We start from the raw sequence: 12,393 nt of genomic DNA on the forward strand, positions 1-12,393 counted from the left end.
TATTAACTTGCGTAGTCACTTCATGAACGACTCCTGAAATAAATGCAATAGCATGCAAAGTATATATGGTATGCAAAGAGCATTAATTATTTAACATTTAACAAAAGAGAGGTATTTACGAGTAATGCAAATATATCTGACACAACAAACACTGCTTCTTTTAAATTCTAGTAAAAGGGTCGTTAATTTAACACGGAACGCAAATGTCAGGATTTTTCAGCTTTACATCCCACACGTATCTCGTTTGTATCAATATCTAAATGTAAATATTTTAATGTTCAAAAGTTTTAGAAACTTTATCATGCTGATATCATGGGAATTGTGATATCATGGGAAAAATCTAGCTATATATTAACGAATGGGAACACCTTTTATGTACAGCACAGTACAGCTGCAGCAACAATTTAAGAATGGATCTTCGAACAAAATGTTTGAAACAAACGGAAAATAAATTTTTTAATAAACTTTTTAAATTTATTTCGTAGTACTTCGGAGAAGTCATTATATAGTTACTTAGCACGATAATAAAGATTCGTTCGCGAATGCAATTTTCTTGTTTGTCAAACGTTCGCACAATAAACGCTTAGAACTGCATTTGATTTAATTCGGTATTAATTTGTGCTGCACATGTATATTTCAGCAAGATAATTTTTCTATTTCCACGCTTTATTATCATAAATTATACTTAAATTGACCTCTTCAGATAACAAAACTGGTATGACGCATTCAAGCTTTTATTCGTTTTATGCAGATACTGTGAAGTGGTTTACTTAGGTGCTTGGTATGACCCACACTGAATAAGTATATGTATATTGTCCTAGAGTAGATATTTAAAAACAACATTACCATTACCAATATGAATATGTACTTTATATCACTAATCCGTATCATCGAACTTATCTACATTTTTGCTCCAGTTCGATAATGGTACTTTTGTTCGAAGCCCTTTTATGTCTCTCACTGATAAAAGCATATTCGCATTCACTATAAACATTTTTAAAATGCAGACTGCAAATCCACTAGGGAACCTAGCAAACAGCAAAGCTAGCTAAAAATAATAAATATTTTTTTGTGATACTTACATTATCTAGCGTTCAGTAAACCTCTTAAGAATTTAACTATTTTTTTTTTAAATATCTCATAGAAAAATAACTTATATAATTTAAAAATATGAAAGACATTAGACTGTATCTTTGCATCGTTTAAGGCTGACCACTAAAGCATCCGTATGCAAGCACATATTTCAAGCTGTAGTATCAAAAGATTTGATTCTCTCTTTATGAAAATTACCGGATCATTTCGAAATTTTTGCTCATATGGGAACCGCCTGTTTTCCCGAGGTTGTTCTTGGGTATTAATGAGTAGGCACTTTTATCATGTAGCATAAACATAACTTGTATTTATTTATCATCAATACGAATTGATAATGTAGGTATTGCATTTTTTTAAGTACCTCTAATTTATTTGAAAAAAAAGCTTTCTGTTAGTAAAAAAATGGTTATAATTGATCCAGTATTTTCGGAGTCTATGACAATCAAACAAAAAAAAACTTTCCACTCTGTAATACTTTAATGATATCTTAATGAATCTTAATCATTACAATTCAATTGTAAAATGTGGACCTAAGTATTTTTGGTGTCTTTAATGGACTGCCATAGTTTCGATTGACTTACACCGCGTCATTTTTCCTACTTTAATGAAAATTATCATTATCTTTCTATTGTACCAGTGTTCTAATAGAAAATATCGAACAAAAATCGGTTATTGTTACTTAACTAAAATAGTTATGCATATAGCTTCACGGACTTATTTGTCGGCAATGATGTCTTCAAACATATAGTATATATTTTTATATATCATTAATAATTTTCGCGACGCACGCCAGTAATGCTCCCAGTCGGTATGATTTTTCTGACATCTGCAACAATCACCGTTATATTCAGCCAACTTACAGAAAATCATAATGAATTATATATGTGCTTAATCCATATGAAATCCGTTTGGTAGTATTGAGTTTTTAGCGCCCAGATAAAGAGACAGGCACAGGAAGGGGACTTTGTTTATATATAATAATGTAAGGATAAAGTTAATAAACTTGAACGAAAAAATCAAGGCAGAAATATGCAACGGTAAAATAATAGAAGTTAAGACTCTTAAAATATTGTTTTCATGTCTCAGACGTAGTTGGTAAAATTAATATTTAGAGATTAACTGTTGTTACTGTTGTTTTACTGATTGCGAAAATTTTAACCACCTACATGTAAACAGGTCAAAAATTTAAAGGAAAATATCTGTTTCAGATACCGTAATGCACGATATGCAGCGAGACGTGTTCGCAAGCGCGTCATCTTCAAGCATGGAGACTGCAACGTCGTCCAATGGAACGTAGCCAAACGCAGGCGCCGATACCTCCAGGACATATTTACTACCCTTGTGGACGTGCAATGGCGCTGGACGCTACTCGTGTTCGCTCTCTCTTTTATCCTCTCTTGGCTGCTCTTTGCCCTTATCTGGTGGCTTATCATTTTCACCCACGGCGATCTCAACCCTCCCTCAGATTCTTCCGAACCCTTTGTTCCATGCCTTCAAAACGTCAATTCTTTCACCGGTTGCTTTCTCTTCTCGGTTGAAACGCAACATACTATTGGATATGGATCTCGAACTACAAATGAAGAATGTCCCGAAGCAATATTTGTCATGTGCCTTCAAAGTATTGTCGGTGTTTTCATTCAAGCTTTTATGGTAAGATATAATTTTTCACTTATAAATTTGAATTTGAGATAATAAAAAAAGATTTACTAAAAATTATAAAAGAAGAAATATAAAGGAAAAAAGTAGTGTTGTGTGTTGCTTCGTAAACCTACCAGACAAAAATAACTAGAAATTACTCAGTAAAATTTAGTAACAAACAGTCATTATATACGCAAAAGCTTTTGATGTAAGCGAACATAACGATGATATATTTTTTGTTTAAATAGTTGACTTGTGTAATAATAAAAAATCTGTTCTTCAAACAATTTTATTTTCAAATAAACATTTTTATTAAACGGAATAAACACATGTCTTAAGAAGAAGAACTTATGAAAATAATTATGACATCAAAATCATAAAGGGTTATCAAAATACGTTTCATTTAAAAATCTTCCTGCTTCAAAGCCAATATGATAAGTTAATATATTAAAATAAACTTGGATCGAAGCCAAACGTATTTAAACGTAGCAATACGTGATCCAGATGCTCTCTTAGTAATAATTACAAATTGGTGCTTACGTTAACTGTGATATTTTGTATTCTGTGGTTTTTTGCTAATTTTTTAAAACTATGATTACCTACTTACTATTAGAACTATACGATAGACTATGTATGAATAACGTATAGAGCATGGAAGAGATATATATAATTTAGTGCGAAGCTACTGTGGGCCAGTAAATCAAAAATATTTACACCAAAATGTCGCGTAAATTTATAACGCACTACAAAATGTTTTCCAATTTTAGGTGGGAATAGTATTTGCTAAAATGTCTAGACCCAAAAAGCGAGCTCAGACCCTGCTTTATTCCCGGAATGCTGTAATATGCCTACGAGATGGCCAACTGTGTCTTATGTTCCGCGTTGGTGACATGAGGAAATCCCATATAGTTGAAGCACATATAAGAGCGCAAATAATTCGACGCAAGGTATATTATTACGACAAAGCGGAGACTGGTTAGTGATTGGGGATTTCAGTCAGCACGCTTCCAATCTTTACATTTACCCAAATTACCCATTAATCAACTGAAATCGAACACTTCCAATCAGATAGGAACAGGTCATGGAAGAATTCGATTTCAATGGTTTTGGAATTAAACTTTTCAAAATTTCTTTGTATTGTCCATAGGTGGGTCTAATATTCGCGAAGCTGGCGCGGGCCAAAAAGCGTAACACCACACTCCTCTTCTCGACGAAAGCAGTAATATGCCTGAGAGATGGGGAGTTTTGCCTCCTGTTCCGAGTTGGAGACATACGAAAGTCACATATTTTGGAAGCGCATATTCGTGCTCAGATAATTCGCAAAAAGGTGGGATATGCCTTTCTAAAAATTTGGCTAGTTGTATGTCACTGGTGTATTTTATTTGAAATCTGTATTTTACGTTAAATATAATGTAAATATTTATTTAGACCCATCTAAGGATTGCTTAACTTAATCTTTGTGTATATTTAAATCCACGTTGTAAATCTGTAATACTTTAATGAGTGTCTCTCTTGATGTTTTAAAACTGATAATAGTTATCAGATTTCTGATACAGGGCTTTGCCTTCAGCTTATGTAGAAACTGTAAGATTGATGCTTTTAATTTTTGTAATACAGATTTACGTGAATTTGTATAGTTTTGGAATATTTCATTAACCAGATTAACCTCTTTATTTCTTAACTATACAAAGCTACTGTAATTGGTATTTAGTACATTATAATACTGAATTTTGTAAATGCATGCTATTTTCCAATTTACTCTCTATTTTTCGTAAGCATTTATTATAACTGTAAGAAGTCTTTCAAATGTGTGCTCCTTTTGTTTATGGAGTGGTGCTATAAATAGTAATGAAATTATATTTTTCTTTAACAGATCACAAGAGAAGGGGAGTTATTGCCATTTTACCAACAGGAGCTTAAGGTTGGGGCTGATGGGGAGGAGGATCGGCTTATGTTCATCTGGCCGATGACCATAGTGCACAAGATTAATGAAAAGTCACCGTTATATAACTTGTCGGCGTCGGATATGTTGAGAGAGAGATTCGAAATTGTTGTTATGTTAGGTAAGAATCCTTATTATATATTTTGTATTTGTTTGAAAAACGTTAGTAACAAAAAATTATGTTAATGTAAAAAATTTTAAGTTACAGAAGTAAAACGAAATTTCACGAATCATTTCACTAAAGAAAAAGAAAAGTCAGAATTCACGATATATTTATCCATTCCAGAGGGTGTCATAGAGTCAACGGGTATGACAACACAGGCAAGAAGCAGTTACTTACCATCCGAGGTCCAATGGGGTCATCGATTTGAAACCATGGTGTCATTCCGAAAAGATACAGGAGAATATGAGGTTCGTAATAATATAATGATTAAAATTATTTTTCTGACTTCAAATAGTCTCCTATGTAACGATATATTTTGACAAAAGTTTTATTGTACCTATTGAAGATTTGTAATATCTATCTATTAGTTATGATTTACCTTATAGCTAGTACATAAACTCTTTTAAACTTACTTCTCTGGGGGCTTTACCTTAAACGATTTAATTTTTTCCTTATTGTACTAGATACACATTAGACATAGCCATACATAGCTTCCCCACCAATGTTTTGCAAACAAAAAAATCTTATCTTATTATTATTACATAATTAACTCTTAATTAGTAGGTTTATTCGGAAAAAAGGTATTCTGTTTGTTAATAACTCCAAGTCACAAAATGCTAAAGTTCATCAAAACGGATTATTAGTTTAAAGAAAGTTCACTATCAAAATCTATCACATAGGAACCTTGCGTTTTTTCGAGATTTAAAGTAGCCTGTCTTTTTCCATCCCATAAACTTCCTTTATGCTTAATGTTCAGTCGATCCGTTGCTTTATTTATGCGTAATTGAATAATGAACCAGCAAAATTCACTTTTGAATTGAGAATATTAGTAAGGATTTGTCATAATTTTCCATTTTTGTACATGCGATAATCAACATAAAATAATTCTTATCGTAGGTAGGTTTCATCATATGATTATTTAAGATCATTCGGAGAAGTATTATGTATCGAAAGGACTATTACTAGTTGCCATTTGAATAAAAATGTGAATCCATAAAGTTGAAACAAAATCGCAAGTCACAAATAATGACCTCAGCTCTGATGTCATGTTTGTTTAGATAGTATGGTTTTCGAAACGTTACGGGCTTTTATGATATTCTAACTGTTTAACATACAATAGAATACATTCGTTTAAAGTGGTTATGGTTAATGTATAAAGTTTGGCTTAATTATTCCTTATGCAATTCTTAGTCTGAAAAAGTACATACTGACAATTGGAGTAACAAGTGCGAATCCAGCATATTGTGTACATTTTATTTAGTGATTAAAATCATAAAATGTACCGTCTGTTCATTTTCTAACCTATTAAAAGTATTAAATAATTATTTTCCAGGTGGATTACACAAGATTTAACAATACATACGAGGTAGATACACCGCTCTGTTCCGCAAAACAACTTGACGAGTTGCGAGCCACGGTTTCCACTTCGCAGAAATTAGGTAGATACCAGCAATTTTTTTTCCTTAGCAACGTCTTGATCCTAAGGATATTTATATAATTCATATTGAAGATTATAAGCATATTCTCAGAATTTGCATTGATTTAGCTTACCTACACTGTATCTGGTTTTTTAATATCCAACGTTTATATTAACATCTCCATAGTTTTACTGAGATGTTTTGCATCATAACTATATAATATACGACTATAGTTGCTTAAATTTTATATTCTTAAAGATTGAAACTACACATTTTCATATTGCGCTATGTGTGAATTCTGATTGGATCTGTTTTTTTATTAATAATTACGTTATATTTTCTACAGACCGTATGCTAGGCACAATTCCAAAGACATTCTCCAATGATACACTAGATATGAGCTCTGTTGACTCAATGTCTTTGGATGAGCACATTGAAATCAAGATCCCTGAAGCAAGGGTCAGGGAAAACAGGCTCATGGCTCAAAACAACTTCGTTCAGCACATCAACGAAAAGTCAAGAAACGCAAGTCATACACATTTAGCAGTTGAAAATGGTCTAGAGATATTTAATAATAATCCACCACATGGCATGACCGATACGAGGGACAAAGAACACGGGCATATGCACAGAAGTCACAGTCACGCCAGTATGAAGAAAGCTCATGGACTCACTCCAAATGGTATAAACCATGCGGGAAATGGCCATGACCATCATAAAATTAACAAGTAAGTAACATTAACCAGTTGAGAATCCGTAAATAAGAATGAAACATAAGAACCACGGACAACTCATAGAATTTATAGATCAAAAATTATAAATTGTAAAAAAATTATAGACGATGAAAAAATGGAAATTTTCCATCGATTTAAAATCGATTCATGATCATCCACGACATTGATATCATAACTTTTCAATAAATGCATTTCTTGATAATATTAGTCTTTTAAAATTTTGACTTCAAGATTTGAACTAACTAACTTTAAGCAATTGCATAGCATTTTTCAAAAATATTTCTTTAATATTAAGACATGTTACATGCTAAAGATAAGTTATTTGTGATGTCTAATAAGTTATTTCATCTCTTATATTGTAATTTTCAGATCACCAAGCGAAAATCACATAGAAAAGAATTCAACTGCTCCAGTCATTCCCATCCTCGTGACGTCCGCTGACACCGACGCTTGACGTGCACACCATCCCGAAGGCCACTCCGCCAGAGGGAGGAAACCACACGTCCGGTTCAGTTGAAGTAGATGATATGCACGCCATAGAAATGTGAAGTTTTAATAAAATTTCGTAAAAGCTAGGCTAAGAATGGTCTAATATCCTTACATCATGTTAAATTTAATATGTCTCTCTTCTTCAGTGCTATAACTTGTTAGAATGAATTATTATCATAATTGGAGAAATAGTATGAATAATTTCACAAAGTAAAATTTAGATTAATATGTTTGTGTACTTTGTGAAATTGTCCATATCTCCATTATATATTACAATTAATTAAAAGGCTGATCGTTTTTAAGGATATTATTTTTCTAATCGGTCAAAAGCAATTCTTCTGATCATGAAATGATATGACATAAAATTTATGGAGGTTAGTATAAAGTATTAAAATTTTGATTAACCAACCTCAACATAGCTGATCATTAGTAATTTAAAGTAAAAAACGTGCCAAATTTTACGAGTCTGATACTCGTCGATGAGTCAAGATTTTAGCTGTAATTTTATGTCTCACGAATTTATCTCTCAGGTATTTGCAATGTTCGTCACACGTTCCGTTCCTTTTCATTATAGCACTTGAACTGAAATACATTAGTATTGTTATTGTCTACTTCAATAATATCGTAATAAAGCGTCTTAGGTACTTAGGCCAAGTATTTATTTAGACTAAACTAGCAAAATAAAAAAAAAAATGGGTGTTCAATAATCTATCAGCTTTAATATTTTGGATCCAAACTTGACACCCTCTCTTAGTATGTAAGATTTATACTTTAGCTGTCTCATAAATAAGAAAATAGCACCTATACATTATGACTTACGCTTAGGTTAAATTCAAAAATTATAATATAATGTTTGTATTAGATTAAGAGTAAGCCTATATTTGTAATGTGTACTTATTTTATTATTGAGACCGTATAAGTATTTCTATCAAAAGTCAAACTAGAGATAGAAAATTTTCCATTTTAAAGTTCAATGCCGTTTAAAGGTTAACTTTAATCTAAAAGGCCGTGACTAAACCGAATTTCCTTATAACAATATAGTCAAACATACGGCCCCTGTTATATTTAAAATTTATTAATACCAAATGTCGTACCAGTTATGTATTGGATTTGATGTAGTGAATCGTATACGTCTCAAACAATTTATAGGTGGATTTGATCCAAATATATTTTATGAAAAATTATATCAAGCTACGTAAATTGTTGTAAATGTACAAAATATACTTAGCTATTTTATATGGAAATTTAGTAGAATTTAAAGATGCTTTCACACAGCAAGAAATGGCAAACAAAAGGCAATAAGAAAGTGGACTTTCATATTGCTTTGTCGGATGTATTTTCTGCAGTTTTGAAGTAACATAAATTATAATATTTTCGTATTCAACCTATCGATCAAACATTAAAATTAATGACTGTAGAAGATATGCCCGCGTGAAACGGTGCGTAGAATGTTGACTGCATTTCCGCGCTGAACAGCCAGGCTGATGCATTGCGCAAAAAACTGAGCCAGCCCTTCAATCACCAGATGCGGCAATCAAACGCAGTGTTATGTCTCGCAAGATTATTTTTGCACTTGACTCCATGGCCCTTAGGGTCTCCACGGCAAACGATACAAATATGTTAATCGCAGACAGGCATGCTTACGCCTAGATACTTTATCATATCCAATTTATAATATCAAATAATCATGATATTAATTCGCCCAGTTGCTGCAACAAATTTTTATCTTCCTAAAAGTCATGGTTTTATTACACTTTTTACTTTTTAAGTCATTTGTTGTATAATATGAAAAAAATTAGTCTATTTCTGGCCCTAATTTAACTTACTTTCAAATTCAATTACATTGATTTAAAAGTAAACTCATAGAGAACTACTACAGAATTTTTATTACCAATTTGTGTACGTTTTCTGAAAACTTTGTTGCAGATAATGAACGAATTGAATCATCCAATTAATCAATCGCTTCTAAAAGTTTTTTTTTTATTTAATCTTGTCCCAATTTATTGAATTAAATTTAAAACCTTGTCCTACTTTATTATCTTAAGTCAGCGTGCAGGAAATGTACTCAATAATTCAGAGTCAATAAGGTCAAGGATCATTCTTGTCGTGTAATAGGCCCTTAAGAATATAGAAGTAATCCATTGCGTTCCTTTTTGAGGCATAGTCATATAAAGTACTTATTTATAAATAGTTAATTTTAAACTCTTTCTATTTTCCTCACAAAATCTCGCGTTATTTTATGTAGGTAACTAATTTAACTTTTAAGTATTAGTTTTACTAATGCTTTAATTTTTTTAATTAAGGATTATCAGCATGTTTTATTTCACAGGAAAAATTAGGATTTTGCACAGCTTTTAATTTTATCTAGTCTAGACTTCTAGAGTGGAAAAAAATCAAATAGGTAGTGATGATAATGGTAGACGTTTTGTTTATAGACACACAACCCTCGTTCGCCCAAGGCATTTGCAAATTTATTGCACAGGCACGTTTGCAACATACGTTCTCCATGAGTTACTTTACAAATTTTATTAATTTTTGTGTTCCCAATGTAGACACGTAGTGTCGGGTATTCAAAATAGTAAGATTTGATGTGACTCACTCTGTGACATGTTGCATATGTGTTCCCAGCTTTATACACACGTCAGAACCTACTCTATGTGTTCTTTATTTTAAACTCGTGCGAACGAAGGCACATAATAATATATTCCGTGGTTTATTTTATTGAATTATCTGCCGAAACGAAAATTAAAAAAACTAATTGGATGGGACTGATAAAATAATAATCAAAGATTTAAATTATTATGCTATTTATTTTTAATTAAGTACGTTACATTCTGTTTTTTTTTCGCTTAGTTTAAGCCATTTTGTAATCATTTTTAATACCCTGGAGTGTTAATATACAACAAAAATGTTTATATATTAAAATCACCATAAAAAGACACAAATCAATTTTTTTGATAATATCATAGTATATAACTTTATGGTTTCTTATAATATTCTCGATAATACAGGTAATTTTAATTTATTAGTATATATTTTGTATGTTACACAGCCGGTAATGTCAGGTTTATTTTTCTGTTACAAACGGTTCTCGGAATTTTATTCTTATATCTGGATATTAGTATTTTAGTGAATACGTGGCTTAGCAGATTTATGACTCAAATATTTGTAACGTCTATGATAATTTTGCACTATTTGAATTCATTGAATACTTTTAATTTTTTTTGAATTTTAAATACTTTGAGGAAAATAGTTACAAACTACAAACAAAGCATCAAAATAACGCTACTATTATAGTTTTTAATTGTCTGAGGCGTCCACGTTTGTATAATTGCTGTATCAAAAACACCCATGTAAGTTTCTATGGGCATTGACCAGGGTAGCATAAAAGACATATATAGTAAAGCTAAAAACAATACTAGTAAATAAATAACACGTTTGGGTTACCAGTACTTCAGTCCAAATCAGTTAGTATGACGGCCGATTGGCGCAGTGGCAGCGACCCTGCTTTCTGAGTTTAAGGCCGTAGGTTCGATTCCCACGACTGAAAAATGTTTGTGTGATGAACATGAATGATTTTCAGTATCTGGGTGTTTATATGTAGGTATATTATAAGTATTTATGTCTCCTATTCATGTCAAATATTCATCAGTCATCTGAGTACCCATAACAAGCTACGCTTACTTTGGGGCTAGATGGTGATGTTTGTTTTGTTATAGTTTATTTATTTCAAAAAAAAACCTAGCTGTAAGTATTAGACAACAGTCGAAATTTGTAAAGATATTGTATTTATCTTCATACATGTAGTAGAAGTTCCAAGTCCTTTTGCAAAATTCAAAATTCATTTATTTTAAGTAGGCTTATTTTGTAAGCACCTTTGAAACGTCAAGTCTGTTTGCATTGACTCTACCACTACTGCTGGATATGAGTCTTCTGTTGGTTTTTCCAAACACCACAATCTTGTGCCATGAATGATGTCTTATCGCCACCTAGTGGGGGTGTTACCAAAGTTACGCTGTCCGATGTAAGATCGCCAATCCAGCACCTTAGGACACCTACGTTGTTATAAAGTAAGATTAATTCCTTACCCTGGTCGATATCCTGTGTTGGCAAAGCTTTCCAAACTATGTATGATCATTATTAATGGCAGGGGTTCAGCTAAGTTGACTATGCATGACCTTTCACTTAGAAAACTAAGAAAATGAATAAAAATTACGTTAACACATAGGTGTTAATTCGCATTCATTTCTTTAGTTTTCTAAAGCATTAACCGGGATACAATGCACGGAAATTATACAAATGTGTACTGAGCTTAAAATGTCTGACACCAGGGGCCCAAGCGGCGCAGGCGCCGCCATGTTTAGTGCAATGAAAAGCTTATCTCGCTGATAACTATGTATTTTATAAATATATTAAATTATGGCATTCATACTTAAACGACTTTTATTACAAATTACCTACCTAGTTCAATAATCAAAGAAACTGTCATAACTATGTAATTACATATATATCTATTTACAAATAAATAAGCGTTTAAGGTATTTAAAGATATTTATCATATTATAAGAATTAATTTGTAATTTCTTCAATCCTTATACTCCACACCAAGCAATCTTCGGCAATGTACCTACCCTCTACGCACGTTTCGCTCCGAAGCTGGGGCATCCTAAGTAGATATTAAATAGCAAATTAAGCTTAATCTTCATAAAATATCGTGGATTTCCGGAAAGTAACGCCTGCTTCTATCCAATATATTAATCATAATCTTCAGTGAGGAGGACAACACTCCGGGCTATTATAGGAAAAAGAGTACCTTGTGGTAGGAAAAGCACCTTGCGAGCACTAAGTCTTTTTTATACCGCTGAAAAAAGCAACTGAAACTGAAAACTTTCTCGAATTGAATTATTAATTGTTACT

At 32.0% G+C, this 12,393-nt stretch overlaps 1 protein-coding gene across 4 annotated transcripts in view; it reads left to right on the forward strand.

Moving 5' to 3' along the window:
• LOC120629657 (G protein-activated inward rectifier potassium channel 3) overlaps positions 1-11,054 on the forward strand; it is a 49,135-nt gene extending 38,081 nt beyond the window's left edge. For 2 of the 4 annotated variants that reach the window (XM_039898654.1, XM_039898656.1), the window contains 7 exons: positions 2,301-2,742; positions 3,878-4,057; positions 4,604-4,793; positions 4,959-5,083; positions 6,169-6,274; positions 6,600-6,981; positions 7,357-7,460. In XM_039898654.1, the coding sequence (XP_039754588.1) occupies positions 2,301-2,742; positions 3,878-4,057; positions 4,604-4,793; positions 4,959-5,083; positions 6,169-6,274; positions 6,600-6,981; positions 7,357-7,441 (1,510 nt within the window). In that variant the 3' untranslated portion in view covers positions 7,442-7,460. Of the gene's footprint in view, positions 1-2,300; positions 2,743-3,497; positions 3,678-3,877; positions 4,058-4,603; positions 4,794-4,958; positions 5,084-6,168; positions 6,275-6,599; positions 6,982-7,356 lie in introns of all 4 variants that reach the window. The other 2 variants (XM_039898652.1, XM_039898655.1) reach the window with 2 other exon arrangements.
• The last annotated feature ends 1,339 nt before the right edge of the window (positions 11,055-12,393 follow it).

Source organism: Pararge aegeria, chromosome 14, assembly GCF_905163445.1.
Source record: "Pararge aegeria chromosome 14, ilParAegt1.1, whole genome shotgun sequence".
In the NCBI taxonomy this organism is placed as follows: Eukaryota; Metazoa; Arthropoda; class Insecta; order Lepidoptera; family Nymphalidae; genus Pararge; species Pararge aegeria.